The sequence below is a fragment of the Maylandia zebra genome, linkage group LG6 (assembly GCF_041146795.1).
Source record: "Maylandia zebra isolate NMK-2024a linkage group LG6, Mzebra_GT3a, whole genome shotgun sequence".
Taxonomy (NCBI): Eukaryota; Metazoa; Chordata; class Actinopteri; order Cichliformes; family Cichlidae; genus Maylandia; species Maylandia zebra.
The window spans coordinates 20167742-20185771 of NC_135172.1; the positions used below are offsets into that span (position 1 = coordinate 20167742).

General features: G+C 41.5%; 1 protein-coding gene across 7 annotated transcripts in view; it reads left to right on the top strand.

Moving 5' to 3' along the window:
- inpp4b (inositol polyphosphate-4-phosphatase type II B) overlaps positions 1 to 18030 on the top strand; it is a 189994-nt gene that overhangs the window by 59571 nt on the left and 112393 nt on the right. For 4 of the 7 annotated variants that reach the window (XM_076884829.1, XM_076884830.1, XM_076884831.1 and 1 more), the window contains one exon: positions 16618 to 16697. In XM_076884829.1, the coding sequence (XP_076740944.1) occupies positions 16618 to 16697 (80 nt within the window). Of the gene's footprint in view, positions 1 to 6901; positions 7107 to 9662; positions 9849 to 11921; positions 12468 to 16617; positions 16698 to 18030 lie in introns of those variants that run through there. The other 3 variants (XM_076884833.1, XM_076884834.1, XM_024802799.2) reach the window with 3 other exon arrangements.

An 18030-nucleotide genomic window follows, 5' to 3' on the forward strand; every position in this document is an offset into this window, starting at 1 on the left:
CAGCTCTAGTGACCCTCGAGCTCTCGGCTAGCTATTGAGCTGGTGGATAACAGATGTCTCCTTAAACGTCGAAGCACTTTTGCAAATATGCGATATCTTGATAAACTGAGCAGATATTTGAAGTTTAAAAACCCACATTCTCGCCTGAAAATATGTTAAAAGTTTATTTTGTGACCCAGAGAGATTAATAAGAGTAATTTTAAAACTTAGTAGTGGCCGCCATTTCCAGAAACTGGAGTTTGGCTGGACCGCGCTATGAATTCTGGGATATGGTGGACCACAAAGGACACATTCGACCCATCCTTCAAATTCGGAGAAAAGAAGGACGCATTTGTCAGCTGCATTCGGAGGAGTCTACGAATTTGGACAGCCTTCGTCACGTTGCTGTGACGTAATCGGCCTACAAATGCGTCCTCAGGAGAATGCAGCCCATGAATTTGGACACGACCCATAAATAAAGAAAGTGGCAGGGTTGCTTTCTAATTACTGATAGATTTCAGGTGCTGTCATGACTTTCTACACCTTGTTGCACCTCCCTTTCTGTTGTGTGCAATACTTCTCTGTGTCATTCTTCATTATTACACATAACTTAATTTATGGACATCTATGATTTCATTTCTTCGCATGTATGGATTGGATGGGTTGTTAATTGCATATGGTGAGAATTTAATGTCAATTGCACCTTTAAAAATATATTTACTTAGAAAATTGGTGATTTGTTGAATACTTATTTTAACCGTTGAGTCTTTATTACTGGCCAGTTGCATGGAAACTAATTCTCCTGTTTGAGGGGGACAAGACGAGCCTTGCTTATGGGGATGCTCCATAAATTATACAGAACTCCTATTTCCGTTGTGTTTTGTGTTTTTTGCGTTTTTCTTTTTGCAGCATTTTTCTTTTTGCAGCGTTTTTCTTTTTGCAGCATCTTTCTTTTTGCAGCGTTTTTCTTGAAGTTGCAGTGCAGCGTTTTTATTTTTGCAGCGTTTTTCTTGAAGTTGCAGTGCAGCGTTTTTATTTTTGCAGCCTTTTTCTTTTTACAGCGTTTTTCTTGAAGTTGCAGTGCAGTGTTTTTATTTTTGCAGCGTTTTTCTTGAAGTTGCAGTGCAGTGTTTTTCTTTTTGCAGCATTTTTCTTTTTGCAAGTGTTTTCTAAAGTTGCAGTCCGTTTGGCCTCTCAGGGCCACCGTATGTAAAAGCATAGCAGCTTTACGATTGCCAACAGTGAGGGATAAATCGTCCCTGATCCTAAAAAAAAAGAAGAAAAAACTCATAAAGTTAAAAGACCAAGTCATTTTTATTGACATCAGAGTACTCGCTCTGCCATGTTAGGTTAATGCTACACATGTCTCACATGACATCTGCAAAGCTCTACAGACATGCTGTGTGTAGCAAAAGCTGTCACAGCGGAGAGAAGTGTTAAAAAACGTTTGAAGCTCTTTCCAAAGCCTGAGCCTCTGAAGCGCCTTCTCACACTGATCATATCATTTTTATTGTCTCACAATACTTCAAGCTCCTGTTTAGCTTACTATATTTAGAAAGGCACGACATAATTACTTTGTTTTCCCACATCGTTCCCCCCACTGTGTTGATGTACACTTCAGTAAAGTGACTGAGCATGCCAATGAATATTTACAATTGTTGGAAATTAAGTGTACTCGGGGTTTTATTGTTGGGGTGCATGCAGTCATTCGTGAAAACTGTTGTTGGAATAGTGCACGCTCATTAAAAGCAACCAACTAAATCTAAGCAGGGAAGCTAATTACTTTTAAAAACTGCTGAGCAGATGTCTGGTGCTGTTGCCACAAAGAGACGCCCCTTCTTTTCAAGGTAGAAACTTAGTGGAGACAAAATTTATTGGTATTTAATGCCCTTCAAATGCAGCAGATTTAAATGTTTTAGTCATTTTAGATGTATAAGACAACCCCCCCCCCCTCTTAAACAGTGCCATTAGGGTGTCTGAGCTGCCAGAGTCATACAGTACTATCTTCAGTGACAAGAAGAATTAGTCCCGCAACAGATGGGGTGGCCTAATTCTAAAGCCTAATCTAAAAGATCATGGAGTCATGGAATTACTTTAAGAGACAGACACAAGTGAGACAGCCTAAACCTAAAGAATAACTCTGGAACGTTCTACCGTTCAAGCAGTCCACCTTAAGAAGCACACCCAGGAGAATTTATACTGTTTAGCAGAGAAATTGCGGTCACATCAAACACTGGTTTAAGTTTAGAACTTTACTGTACTTTTCGTGAACCTGGTAAACTACTTACAGTACTTGACATTTAAAAATGTTTTTAAATTTGCACATAATGTATATGCCTATACTGCCACTAAGTACTTTATTAGGTAGGAAGGTCCAACTAGTACTGTATTGGACTTTCAGAACTGCTTTAGTTTTCTGTAGCATAGATTCAACAAGGTCCTTTAAACATTTTGGTCCATATTGAAATGACAGCATCACACAGTTGCTGCATTTGTCAGCTGCATATCCATCATGCATAGCTCCTGGTTTAAGATCTGTTGACTGGAGACCATTTGAATACAGTGAATTCACTGTTGTGTTCAGGAAGCTAGTTTGACATGGTTTGAGATTGTAGTAATAAAGAGATGGACAACTGTTGATACAAGGCAGGATGAATCTTGACCAATTTTGGTGAATTTTAACCTCATTTTGCTGTTCTTAGCTGTAAGGAGTGCCACCTGGTGTGGTCTAAGATGTTCTTCTGCATACTTTGCTTGCAAAGAGTGATTATTTGAGCTTCCTCTCAACTCGAAGCCATCGGGCCATTCTCCTCTGACGTCAGCAAGGCATTTTTGAGAACTGCCCCTCCCTGGATATTTTCTCTTTTTCAGACAGTTCTCTGCAAAACCTAGAGATGGGAAAGTGTGGAAAAATCCCGCTAAATTAGCAGTTTGTGAAGTAGTCAGACTAGTCCATCTGGCACCAACAACCATGCCACATTCAAACTCACTTAAATCACCTTCCTTCTCCATTCTCTATGTACTTCTGATTTAGCTCTCAGCATAAAAACTGAAAAAGGTACATAACTTATATATAGATCATATTCACACAACCTGCCATTTTCTAGTTTCCGGGGAATAGGCTTCACGTAAATTTGTTTTAGAATGAAAGCAGCTGTATAAAATAAATAAAGAAGGTGGAAATAAACTGTTTACCCATAACTCTCTTAACTCTTTCAGATGTTGAGATAATGTGGACATGTGCTATATACAATATTACTACTATATATGCACCTCATAGTACATCCTTCCTGCACGCGGGTGGAATTTGGATAAATGGGCTGTGACAAATTGCCTTATCAAGCCCAAAATAATCACTTGATCCTGAAATGCACCCTTCCACGAAACCTCCTCGTTGTCATAACCTCTCCCAAACCTTCCCCCGAATAATCCTACTCCAATCTCCTCAAGGTGGGATTTGTCTGGATCAATTTCATAATGCATTATTCATTTGAGAATTTAATCAAATATCTCCCTCACAATCAGCCCATGCCTTGTAAACCCGCCCCCGCCCCCACCCCACACCGTATCCTCTTTCTACTCATTTTATTGGTGATTGTTAGTGTCACCTGCAATAGCAGATTATCAGCCAAATAAATTACTGGGTCACAGGTGAATTAGATGCTTGGCTGGCTGTATTTTTTTCTTCTTCTTCTTCTTCTCCAAGAAAAGTAGCTTATTGTAATTTAGCTTCTTTTTTTTTCTCGAGAAAATCCCCTCCTGCCTGCCTTCCCGTGGGTTCCTGCAGCGTAATGGTTTCCTTTAAGAGAGACACTGGTGGAAAGTGCTGATGCTTGTAGCCTGTGTGTGCGAGTGTGTGCGTGTGTGTCTGTGTGTGTAAAGGCTGCTATTTTCCACGGCTAACTGAGCCACTGATGAGCTTGCCAGCCAGGCCAGAGTTGTGTACACTGCGTGAGTAAGCCTCTGGCCAAGCAGTCTTTGTAATCTCGTGTGTGGGTGTCAACATACTGTGTACTCATGCTGGGTGGGTGCAATTAAAACCAAGCTCAATTGAGATGGATTCTGTGATGCTGCAGCGTTTTATGGCAGCAGTTCATAAGTTTCCCCACCAGTTCAAGCACTGCGGTGTGTAAAGTATACAATTCCTTGTACAGCAGCTTGCCTTTAAAATTTGTTGATGGCATTTTGCTTTTCTCCACCTTCCCTCACCCAAGATGACTAAAGAGTAAATGAGTGCGGGGCAGGGCAGCTCTTGTCCCTGCTTTGCTGTTTTGCTCCGTTTGCACCGATGGAATTATATGATAATCAGAAATAAGCCGACGCTGCTTCCCCGCCGCACACCAAAAGAGGGTGGGAAGACATTAAAAAAGCTTTTTTCCCCCCTCCCCAGGAAATACAAACATATTTGTTTTGATCTTATCGCTCCCTTCCTCTCTCACTCTTTTTTCTTTTTAAAGAACTTAATGCGCTATTCATGAGTGTGCACAACAATAAAAGCACTTTCTGAATCTATTCATCTCAGAGCCACCATGGACAAATTTTGCTTTCACATATTTAGTTCAAAAGGGTTTTTTTTGTTTTTTGTGGTATTGTTCCACATCAGCTGGCAAATGTGTCATTTAGGCAACTAATGTGACTTTGGTGTGCTGAGAAACAAAAATAGCTAGCGGCACTTCTCCCACTCTTTTTCTGCAGCTCGTTGTTTACTAAGGCAAGGTGGAGCGAGTCATCTGTGGCTTGCGTGTCGACTCATTTTTACGTTATCCCACCGGAAGAGAAGCGCCGGGAAAGCTTCTTCTGAAACTCCTACTCAGCTAGAGCGGATCCCCTCTTTCACCCCCTCGCTGAGACACGCAAACAGACACTTGACACTTGTTAGTGCAAGTTTTTGTTTTTTTTGTTTGAGCCTGTTGTTACCATGTCAATGGGTGCTTTAAATTCAGTGTGAAATACAGTCATTACAGTCAAAGTTTTTTAGGTGCAATATGCAACTTTCACACTTGCGTGCACAGCCGCACATTGGTGCATACTGCACATCACACGCTTTGCTAAACACTTTGAGTCATTTGATTGCATGTGAGTTCTCTGTGTAACTTTGTACAATGTAAAATGTTATATTTAGTGGTATCTGGTCAAAGGAAATTTACTTCTTTGGTTTACAGTCAAACATATTTTCCTTGATGATTAATAATTTGAATAAATAAACCTTTTAATTTATATATTTCAGCTGCATTTTACTCAGAATCACAGCTCCATGCTTATGAGGGAAAAGAATCATTTTTGCATGCATCCCGTGAACGTGGAGACTAATATGAAATCCACCAGTCTATTCTAAAAAGTTTTGCACACAAAACCTTCCACCCACACAGCTGCTCCAACAAGCAACACATTTCGGTTTAATCCATTGAGTTGTGCTTGAATCACACTCGCTAAGGGATGAACGCTCCCAGGTACAGAGTGCATGCTGTAGCCTCGGGGTAAGCCTCACTATTCAAACATGTATGTACAGTGAGGATGCGCTGAGCCCCGGATTCGGCTGCATAGTGAAGTCATTGAGGAGTAGACTCTCTAGATCTTATGAGGCATCAATCTCTGTCTTTCTGCCTGTCTAGGCTGTTAACCACCTCTGGGCTGCACCATTGATCTCTGTAATTGTCTCCCACTCTTCAAAGGGAGCTAAGAGTTGGTTTGATCCGAGCTGTTTACTTTCACAGCCACTATAGCTCTGCTCTCTAAAGAAGTGAGCTATCAACCACTTCAGGCATGAGCTAGCATATTATAGCACCATTATTGTGTGTCTGAGCATGTGAGTGATTGTGCAAGAAGAAAAAAAGAAAAGCAAGCCAATGTGAGAGAGAACCCGGCACAGCCTGTAGCCTCGGGGTGAGCTAGCAGCTTCTTGCTGTTACGTAAGGGCAAGAAATTGCAAGTAGGATATTCCCTGTGTTCTAACCACGGGGATCTAACGAAATTAGTGCAAGGAACCGGATGCTGGATTGTGCACAAAATTATAGTCATTGTTTGTCTGCTTTCTTGATATTGAGTACTGAAAGCTTCATACTAATGCCTCCACCAAGATGACAGCAAAGTGACAAGTGTGATATGTAGCATCGCAAGATGTTTTGGGTGTGATAAAAAGATAACAGCGTGTCCCTTCTGAACCTTGCAAAGCAAATTTTTTTGTGCTATATTTGTGGGCCTCAGCTTGAACTGCAGAGTCAGAATAGAGGAAGTTCTTACCCACCAGCTTTAGCAGATAAGAGCTTTGCAATAAGCAGCTGATATTTAACATTTGCATGCTGTAACCGTTTGATCACATGGATCTGCCTCTGCTCACAGAGCCAAAAGCAGTGTATTAAAAAGTAACCCGATCAAAAAGAGACTGGCGTGATGTGCTGTAATTTCAATGTAGTACTTAAGTCCAAGGATGGGGATTTGGATGAGGCAGTACAGTCTGTAGACCTGCTACCAAGTCATGTTTACAGACTGTGAGTGAAGGGAGCCTTGATTTTTATCACCTAGTCTGCAGTGGGGTTAGCTATTAAAGTTTATGAAGCAAAGCCGAGAGCGTGGGGGGGAAAGCACCGGTGGTATGCTTCCAGCGTACCAAGGGCATGATGCAGTTTCTTTCTTTTTCTTTCTTCAACCTGGAGCTTTTACCAGTGAAACAGCTGTACATGGGAATCAGCATTTGCAGTTTAGTACAGAAACACATGCAGGCTTAGCACCAAAACACTGCTTCTGGGAAACGTGTTAGCAGATAGTTTGGCTGGACACTAAAAGGAACCCAGTGAAGTAAGAAGGAGCAGAAAGAGAGGCAGGGAGAAGTGAAACGCTAGAGCTAGAGCATCACGAAGGGATTCATGTTTGGAGGCAAGCATTGACAAGTTGAAGAATGTGTGAGCAGGTATGAATGTTGAGTGTGTGTTGCTTTTGTTACGGAGAATCACAGACTCTCGGGAAGCTTAAACTGTTTTGTGAGGAAGAGAGATATTAAGCTGTCCGCTGCTGTGTAGTATTTATCATACAAGGCTCTATAGATCGCCGTGTATTACAGAAACCGCAGGAGACAGAATGCTAAAGGGAGCTTCCCTTGGAGGAAACCACTGTCTCGCAGCAGCCGACTTGTGAGTATTTACCTCTCAGGTTGAAAAGACGAGCTTCCTTTGAGTGCTCGTCAAAGTGCAAAAATGCCTTGCTGGATTCTTTAGGTTTAAGAAAAGCAGGAAGTATCTCATTTTAAATGCTTATGAGAATTGCTGTCATTATATTAAACATGTGTATTATTCTGGAAATACATGTTCTGACAGAAAGCTTTATTTACTTCTCACTTCTTCAGGTGACAGTGTTGAGATGTAACGTGTGATTTTTGTTGAAATGTCACTGGTATAACACAGGAATCTGATCGAAAAGCAACTCTCACATGTGTTCTGTTCTGGTATACTGCAAATATAGATCCAGCACAAAGAGCACATGTGAGAGTGGTAAAATCATTCATTGGGGAAGCTCCAGCCTTCTAAAATATAGATACTTGATATTCTGTGCCACACTATCAAAGCCTGCATAATAGGCTGAGATAATGATTGAGTTTGTTTGTCATTGCAGCCCATTTCAGCACAGTGATCTGTGCCCCTCAAACATTTGGCTAATTAAACTAACAAATGCATTTAGTACTGACATAAGTGTATGGCTAAAACTTCAATTTTAATAATGCTCAGATATTAAGATATTGATTCAGTTCTTAATCACCACGCGTGGTAATGTGTGCTTGTAGTACACTAAATGATTTTGTTTAAGAATTGACTTTCCTTAAGCCTGTGCTATAATGGCAATTTACAATCATCTGACTCTGGAGATAGATAAGAATTATCAGTGAATTATGGAAGCACAGGAGTGAAGTCATGGAAAGCTATGCCAATTAAAAGCCCACTTCCACAATTTTCCACTCAATAATCTATACAACTATAGTTAACAAGGATTAAAGTTTTGCTTTCTTTTATCAAAGCCAAACCCAGAAGGCATTCATCTCTCCTGTTTCATTTTCATGTTTGCACAACAAGGCAGGCTTGTGTTACAGTAGGTGCATTTGATGCCTTTGACAGATTTTCAGAAGTTATTCATAAAGCAGTCATAAATAGTAAAAAAATATTAATAAGGCACATAATTGTGAGGGAAAAAAAACCCTAGAGGAACACATAAAAGTGTTTTCTATCAAAGAACAAATCAGCAATATTTAATCCAGATAAGTCTGCTGAACACTTCTTAGAGCACGCACGCAACGCCTTAGGACTAGCGTAAGTAACAAAACAAGAAGTACACAGAAAGGAGCCTGCTGTAATATTCCTATACCGGCCAGACCATTAAAAATCATGTAATAACTGTATCAACTGCATCGTTTGAGGCCATTACATCAAAATGCATTAAATAAAGGCTTAAATAAGATAGACCTGATTGTAAAGGTTTTAAGGTTGTATACATATCAGGACATAATAAAAATACCAGGTCCTTTGGATGTTTGAAACTAAAGGTAAATACAACTTCAAGTGAACTGCAAAGCATGACATATTACACTGTGATTTTGTTTATATAACAAAAAACCAAAAAGATCCAATTGATTAACTGATCATTTCTTCTAAAAGCACAAATTTGGGCAGTTTGTTAGTTTGGAGCATTCAGATGTACCAAAAAGGAAAGACATTAGCAATGATCCTAGAGAAATAATTGTTGCTTCCCATCAACCTGGGAGAGGTTTTACAGTCAGGCCATTTCCAAACAATCTGATGTCCATCGCTCTATAATGGCAAAGATCATTGTCAAGTAGAAAACCTTCAAGGGGGATGTCAGTCTATCTGACATCTCACTAAATGCCTCCCAACGTGGAAATAGTTGGTGGAAAGGACTTTGCCCTTGGAGTCATTCAGTCGCCCATGAACTCTTCTGTATAGCAAAGTATTCAAGAATCAAATGTGGAGCCATCTGTCCGACAGCTAACACCTGGCTGAAACTGGGTCATGCAACAGGACAATGATCCAAGCGCAGCAGCAAACCTAACATAACAACAGAATGAGTGAAAAAGAAAAGAATTGAGGTTTTGCAATTGTACGTACTTTCTACCATCGCTGCACATAAGACCCCCGCTGACGAAAACCAAATTTTAAAACATCCACATCAATCAATCAATCAAAATTTATTTATATAGCACATTTTAAAGACCGAAGTACACCAAAGTGCTTTCCAGTAAAATCATGATACAGATAAAAAATCACAATATGAAATATAAATTACAGATATAAATAAAATATAAAAGAATTGCCTAATCTAAATGCAAAGCCAGTGGATGTTTCCACTCTGTATGCTAAACAGAGCAGTCATTACTTTAAACCACTCACATGTAAAGTTAATACTATTGACCATCTCATTAGAATGCAGTGTTCCTGTGGGAAACACTGGGTGCCTGCCATCAATGTGTGCATTACTTTCACACTTAATATCCACAATTGCTGAAAACCAAACACCTTCTCCGTGGGAATGGCACACCCTAATGCCTCATACCATCCAGATTCCCATCTAATTAAGCGTTCACTGGATGTGCCAGGACAAGCTGTGAAGGACCCAACCCTCAACCTTCAGAACCTAAAGGAATCGCAGCACCCTGTGCCAGACACCACTCTCCATCCACACAGGTTACCTCAGAGCTGATTTTGCACCATGAGGCAGAAAACTTGTCAGAGCTCTAAACTGGAGATAGGTTTCCTCTGACGTTATCAACACATGATTAGTTGCGAAATAGCACAGGCCTCATATAAAAGGAGATTTATTGACTTCTAGGCAACCATCTGCAATCCTGTCTCCTCCTTGGTCAGTGCACTGTAAGTATCCAGTTTTTTTGTTTTTTATAGTGTTTGTGCAGAGTGGGCTCAAGGTGAATGGTAGGCAGGCTGCTAGAGGCGGTGATTAATTGTCATATCAATAAATCTGTGGGTAATAAAGAAGGTAAAATTGTAGAGTCATTCATAAGCTATTTTAGGGGATGGAGGGATTCTTCTCAAAATAAAAAATGAACTTCTAAATATGTCACCTTAATCAGTGCCAAAAGCTTTAATTCAAACCAGTACATGAGCGGCGTTGGTGCAGAATAGTTGTCTTTCTGTGTAGAAGTATTGCAATAAAGAAAGAGATGGCAGGGGTAAAAAAAAGTGTGTGTGAGGGGGCAGATCAAAAGAAGAGGAATGAGGTCAAGGTAGACACTATGAAAGAATAGGTCGGGGAAGAATGCAAGGACAATGTCGATTGTAGACAGCTAAGAATGAGAACACCCGGGGAAAACACAACCCAGTGCTTTTGTCTGTGCTCATCCGGCTTTGGGGTGACTGCTTGCTTGAGATCCCTCGTTGCCGTCTGTTCGAAGACTTCAGCTGCCAGTGGCATTTGCTCTATCGTCTTTGCCCAGGCTAACACATTGACTGCCTCCAGAATTATGCAAGGTCACTGAACGTGTGTTTAATGTGCTGGTTGGGGGGTAAAAGTGATTAAAATTAGCGTAAATAAAGGAGCACTTTTTCTTTAGGCTTTTCATTTTTCATTTCACTGCCAAGAGCTTCAAATATTTTAACTGCAGTACTGTAGGTAGCTTGCGAGTCAAATCCCCACTACTCTCAGCGTGCTTTCCAGGAACTCACAGTTATGATCCGCAATATGTCAAACATTTCAAGCTTCAAAGTACGGCATTAAACACGCTCCGTTGCCGTTTGCTTGAGACATATTTTGAACAAGCTTTGGATATAGGATTCTCCATGCATGCAGTTACCCCCCAAAACCGCCTCTGGTTCTCTGAGATTCAAACTAATTCCTATTCTGTGCTGTAATTTAAAATGGGAATACACTGAAGAAAGGCCACAAAAGACATCAGTAATCACTGACAAAAAAAAATAGCAACCAGCTAGAAATGCGCAAATGGATTTGGCAGGAGCTCTTGTGTGCATAAATTCTTTTTGCAGAGTCAGAGTAAGCAGTTTGTTAGCAGTCTGGGAAGGATCTCGGATAATCTTTTGGCAGGTATGAGTCCATGCATCAGTCTCTGGTTTCCACTTGCCATCACGGGTCATCAATCCTCATGGCTTTAAAGGCAGAGAGACTTTTTAAAATCCAGTGTTTCTGCCCAGCATTTCCTTATTTCACACCCGGCCAGTTAAAAGGTTAATTCCTAATCGCCATGGCCTCCGGTGTTCGCTGCATTTGCACCAAGCGATGTGTACTAAAAAATAACAGGTGTTTTGGTGGGTGGGTGGGTGAGTGTGTGCATGAAGTGTTTCAGTATGCGTGCGTGTCTTATTGTGTTGGCTTGTCTACCTGCCGTGGGTGATAAGGGCCAGTGTGGAGGATCGCCTTTTGTTCCAGAATTACTCATCCCTGTGTCAGCGTGGGAAATTTAAACCCCGCTTAATCTCCGTTTCAAGCTCAGATGCTGGTTAGAGCCTGAGCTCGGTGTCGCGTGTTGTTGTTCACCATTGTCTCTGAGCTTCTAAATGCATTGATGTTTCTATCAATGCATACCCCCCCTTTCTCTCTCAGCGGCAGCTGCACGTGTCGGTAAATATTTGAGTAAAAAATTTAGAGAGAGTCCTCTCGTGTGATCCTCGAGCACGCCAGGGTTCGTTTTGAAGTGTTTATCTGTATGTAAACACACACCTACACGCGTACCTTCCACCGTGTGGTCGGAATTCGTGTTAATTCAAGCAGCCATAACAAGTGTCTCTTTTCCTGTTGGCCATCTGAGTCACAGGCTGCAACCGAAGTGTGACACACAAGTCTGTGTCTGTGCGCTCCCTCTTCCTCCCTCTCTCTCACTAGATATTTCCCCCTATATTACTCTATATCTCTCTCCCCTTTTCTGTGCTGCTATCTTGGTTTTCTACCCATTAATTGTCAGTCTTCCTTCCTTTCTGCCTCTTCCTCTTCTCTGTTCCACCCTCCTCCTCCTTCATCCCCCTCTCTGTTTGTATGTGTCGACTCTCTGCCTCCCTCCCCTCCTGTCACTCCCTCCTCCACCTCTCTTTTTCTCTCTCTCTCTCTCGCTGGTCTCGCTTACCAAGCAGGGCACAGCAGCAACAGCAGTAGCGGCAGTAGCTCACTCTAGCCAGTTCTGAGACACAGCGGCGGCTGCAGTGTGCATGTCAATATGTGTGTGCGTGTGTGTGTCACGGTTTACATGTTTGTGTCAGCCAGTGTGCCTGCTGCTCTTTAAAGAGTGAATACAACGCATCCATGGAGTTACTCTAACGAAGGGACTGGAGGGAGATATGTAAGAGGACCATCCTGGAGCTCATTAAGAGGAAGAAGGAAGACATAACATCACTTTTTTTCCCTCCCCCGTTTTCTCTCTTCTTTATTTCAGCCTCTGTTTTTCTGTCAGACTCTCCTCACTTCTATAGCTCTCCTTTCACTGTCTAACTTGGTGTGCTGCTGCAAGGATTCTGTCAAACACAACTGTAAGTGGACTTCATCGTGTGCGTGCGTGTGTTTATGTGCTGCATGTATTTGCTGTGTACCCTCACACTCCTTGTCAATTTTAACTTGCTGTAGCTGTAATTCGCGTCTGAGTGCACATATTTGCATGCCACGATAAAGTGCGTGTCGTGACATCTCTAATGACTTAATTAGGCCGATTTGCAGAGCCCACTTTGTAGTGAGGGAGCAGCGCGTCCATGTAAACATTACTGACCTCCGTGGTGCAGATCTGTTCATAATCACAAATGTTAATAATACTCCTGATGCGTAGTATTGTGCCAAACTGTCACTGCTGCCATTTATCTAAAATGTCACTTGTTGGTGTGGCATGTGAATGAATGCCCTCTCCTCCAGGTATTCTCTGCAGCTGGTGAGTGTGTGCGTGAGGGAGAGACAGACAGGGAGAGAAGGAATGATTGAGAGAGTCTTACTGGGTGCCTGTGTATGTGTGTGTGTGTGTCACTCTGTCACCCTGTCACCCAGGGCATGGAGAAAAATCAATAGATCTACAGCTTGAGTTGGGCCGTTTACCTCTGTCAAGTGATGAGCAGACACTGTGGCCTTCAAGGGTCCGCAGACAAGTGCTCGGGATGCTGTGCAGACCCGCAGTCCGTCAGCTCTGCGTGCTCCTTTCATTTTTCGTACATGATTGATCTTGTGTGCTTTTGAGAGCTCTATTTTGTTAATTAAACCTGACTCTTTCCTTTCTTTTCTTTTTTTTTTCAAAAACTGGCGACAGAGACCATACGTCAAAAGTTTTTCTTTTACCTCCCCAACTGGCGCCACTATTAGAGCTAGCCAAGGGAATGAGTAAGAGCAGGTGAAAAGACTGATAGAAAGAAGACAGAGCCAGAGCATGCAGGATGGGAACAGAGGTAGACCGTCATAATCAATCCTCCATGATCCTGGAAGAGCATCATTTGTCTTCTTTTCTCACTCTACTCCTCCTCTTGCCCTCATCTTTCTCTCATTTTCGGTGGTATAGCTACTTTGATTTTGAGTAAGAACACCAGTCTCCAGAGCTTCATTACTTTTAAAGCCTTCATCGTGAGGGGCCATAAAAAGATTCTAAGGAATGGATTTGCCAGACATTTTGTACCGACTTGCGAGTAATGGCTATGGGGGAATATAATATTCCTCCACGGTGTGTAATGGCCTTCTGTGCCTTGTGCTCTGGGTTATCAGGGCAAACTGGGATTGGCTAAAATCCGTCAGTGCTGAAGAATATGACATTGTGCATGTTAAGCTGCGCCTGCTGGGGATCCTAGCTCTGTTTAATTCATAAGAACACACCACTATGCTGCATAAACTTGTAACTGAATGCGATGCTCGCGTTTGTGTGTCCAGGAGATTGGGGTTGTTTTTAAGCATTGCACTGACCTTGTGTTTTGGTATGTTCCCCTTTCTCTACTGTGTTTGCATTCATTTGTTTTCCATCTTGCGACTGGATAGGGCAGAAGAATGTGTCTGGGGCAGTGTGTTGCCTTAAGAATATGGGGATTTGTATGGGGTAGCAGGAAAATGCCGGGGAGGAAATGATTGAGAGAAAAGGTCACTAGACAGGATGCCCTTTTTTTTTTTTTTTTTTTTTAAATCTGATATAGGAAACTGCAGAGACCCAAAAAGGGAGGGAGAGAAAAAGCAGTGCAATGTTAGGAAAAATGATTAGAAGTGAAAGTGTAGCTAAAAGACCAAAGAAGTGCTATAAATTGTGTTAACTCAAACATTAAGCTTTGCTTCTCATATATCAGCTGCGACTCCAGTCATGACTTAAATGTCCCATTTCCACAGGCTGACAGAGCATTGTTTGTGACCTTTTCTTTGTAGGTGGAGTGTAAAACTGTGTGGTGTTTTACTCTCCACCTCTGCTTTCAATCACAAACAGTAGCGTCCAGCTGGGGCCTTTCTAAGTGGAGTTTGGATGTTCTCCTTATGCCTGGATGAGTTGTCTGTGGGCACTCCAGCTTCCTTCCACAGTCCAAAGACGTGCATGTTTGGCCTAATTGGTGATTCTAAATTGGTTATAGGTGTAAAATGGAGTGTGACTGTGATAGCCCTGTAGACCGTAGATCTATATACAACCTCTCACCCGGGGGCATCTAAAAACAGGACTGATGGACGGATAGATCATAAACTATATAAAAGATGGATGTATCCACCATGATGTCACTCAATGGTTTATGACGCTAATAGATAGTAGTGTTTGTCAATAGTAGGCTTTGTTAGCAAGTAGTATTCATAGACAGTATGGACACATTGCACAGAAATACAGTCTAATTGTTGCTAAGTAACGTACTATACAGCTAAAATAGTGAAATTTCACTCACCAAACTCAGGGATAAACTTACTTATTGCTATTTATTAGACTGTACTTTTCCCCCACCAATCTGATGGCCAATCCTCCCTGAGCCTGGTTCTGCCAGATTTCTTCCTGTTAAGAGGGAGATTTTCTTTTCCACTGTTGCCAAACCACTTGCTTATGGGGGTCATATGAGTTCTTTTTGTGTATTATTTTTGGGTCTTTACTTTACAATATAATGTGCCTTGAGGAAGCTGTTGTTATGATTTGGTAAACAAATTGGTAACTTTTAAAAATAAAATAAGATAAGATAAGAGATAAGATAAAACTTTATTAATCCCTCGGGTGGGTTCCTCTGGGAAATTCGGTTTCCAAAAGCACAGCACCAACAAAAGTTACAGAGTTACAGAATATTATATATATATATACACACACACACACACACACACACACACACACACACACACACACACACACACACACACACACATATATAAATACAGAGACATATATAAATAAAATATACGAAGGGGATAAATAGAATAAATAGGAATAAAAATAAAAATACAAGTGAATTGCACATTTCGAGTATTGAGGTCTATTGCACCATTGACTATTAACAAAAGTATTGCACAAAAGGTATTGCACAGTGAAGTGAAGAGGCACTACAGCTTAGTTGTTCCCCCCTCCTTTGTCCACCTCCCCTCCCTCTCCCCTCCAGAGAGGAGTTAAACAGTTTGATGGCGTGTGGGACAAAGGAGTTTTTAAGTCTGTTAGTTCTTGTCTTGTCTTCACCCCCACATGAAAGTTGTTATGAAAGGGGAAGTTACCATGCAGTGAGGATGTTCATTTTAAATTTAAGCACTTTAAGAAGTGACAGGAAACTTCAAGTGGCCATTGGAGGAACTGCTGTTTTTGACACTTTTACTCTCCGCCGTCTATCGACTAGAGATAGTTTCTGGTATAGCAGTTATTATTATATTTCAGGTTTTCTTCCAGTTAATTCTGCAGACGATGTTGTATATTTTAAACTTTTTTTTGCATTCATTTAAAAAAACTGACTTCACTTTCTTCATCTTCAGAGGCAGGGCAAAGCCTTTGACAACAATATGTAAGAACAGACAGGAGCGAGACACAAACTGTTACATGCTGCTATTTTTAGTTTTGGAAGAGCCATCAGTAGCGTATAAATGTAGGATTTATAAACAGCAAAATTCTGGGAGAAAAAAAGGGCTGAAAGCATCTTGATTGTGTGCGGATACTTTAATTAAAGTGTCTCCCTCATTATGATGAAATGCTGGGAATCACCTTTGTACCTGTTGTTAATTACCTACATGTTAGCGGTTTCTGCAGCAGCAGGAGCAGCAGCCTGTGTCCTTGGCACAGTCGCAGCCCTCCCCCCTTCCTATACAAGTTTTCATGTTGAAGGTGTCACATGCAGGTGCAGGACTGTAGGTGTGAGTAGACGTGCACGTATCTGGCCATTCCTGTTAAGGAAGGAGGGAACGTGCGCGTAGCCTAGAAATGTGGATCATCTCTCTTTGTTATCGATGGGCTCGTCCCCTACCTCTCTCTCCATGACCCAGTTCTCGTGTGCTGACACCCCGTGTTCATACTGTGCCTGCAGCAAACACATGTTGTCGGAGCAGAGAAAGGAAAGAAAGCGGATTAAAGGGAGACAAAAAAGGAACTTGTTTTCAGAAGTTTCAGAATTGTACTTGGCAAATGGCTTGTGCGACCAAAAGAGGAGTTCGGTTGTTTTTTTTAATTGTTTAACTCTTTACCTGATACTTCATTTACGGGCTTCTTTCTTCTTTGTCCTGTATTTACAGAGCAGCTTCCTGGGTAGTGCCACATTTTCAGTTGGAGATCTTCTGAGGGCAAAAGATGAACGACTGACCTTGAGCCTCAGGTAAGGGCATGTTTCCGTCCCGCTCGCTGCTGGACCGTATCCCTCAAACCTAAACTCAGACTTGTGTGCATCTTCTCTTGAAACTTAGCTGGCAAAGGAAATCCATCCACAAGAGCAATTTTTAGGAGAGCTCTGAAAGTTGCCAGGGCTTTTTTTTTCAGGGACGATTTGTTAGCAAGTGAGAATAAAGTAGTGCTCTAATCATCTTTGTTTTTTTGTGGAAAATTGAAGTGGAAATAACTGATTTTTTTTTCCTAAGAGGCTTTTAAATGAAAAAATGACAAGAAATTCCAGTGTGATGTCCGTAAGAATAAATATATAGCATCTTTCCCCCACACCAATAACACTTCTATGTTTGAACATTAGATTCTGAAAGTCAGTGGACGTTGCAGGGCACACGCTTACTTAAAGGGTTGTGAGGATATAATCAGTAATTTCACCACAAAGAAGATCGCTTGTTTGCCTTTTAGGGGGGCACATTGTCTCATCGCAAGCAACAGATAAGCTTTGGTCCTGAGCATTATTAATGCTGTTCCCTTCTTACAAACTGCTTGACATGACTATTAAGAGCTAGCGCGGAGATATGTAAATAAATAGCTGGCGCAGTTTGAAAGCCATAAAATTGCGTTTTACTGTTAGGTTTGATGATTTCACCCAAGGGGAACCTAAATATTCTGTTTGGGAGAAGATTACAAAGGAGCATTTGAAATGAACATCTGCTGATTGTTTCAGGCACAGAGCGAGGATAGCGTTAGCTCGATGTGCAAACTGAATGCAGTCTTTGTGTCGGTTTCACAGGAAACTGAGCTCGAGTAATGTGGAATCTCTGATGCCACTCAGATCAGGTGGACACCAGTTGCACACCTACATATTGCAGTTGTGCACTTGATTCATTTTTTTTTTTACGTTTGCAAATTAAAAACAGGAGGATTTGTAATTATTTTTTGCTTCTTCTGTTCCATCTGCTGCAATAACACGCAACCCAACCTGCTCATCTTTACCAACATGGCCCTGAGTTTGAAGCGCTAACATGTCCACAGGTTTAGCTGACATTTAAAGAAGAAATTGCACGTGAAGACACATAAACAGACCCATCGCTAATGCTGAATGTCGCAAGGCTTTTCTAAACCATCAGAGCAGTGAAATTTTTTTCTCGCTAATAACTACTCGGTGACGATCGGTGATAATAATCTCCTGCTGACATTGCTTTATCTGTCCAGCTACCACTTCTGCAAAGGAAGGTGACTTATAAGGTGTTGCTCAGTAAAGTGTTACTCAGCGACGCTGCACATTTTAACCCTATCATAGCGAAGTGAATCCTTTTTGATACATG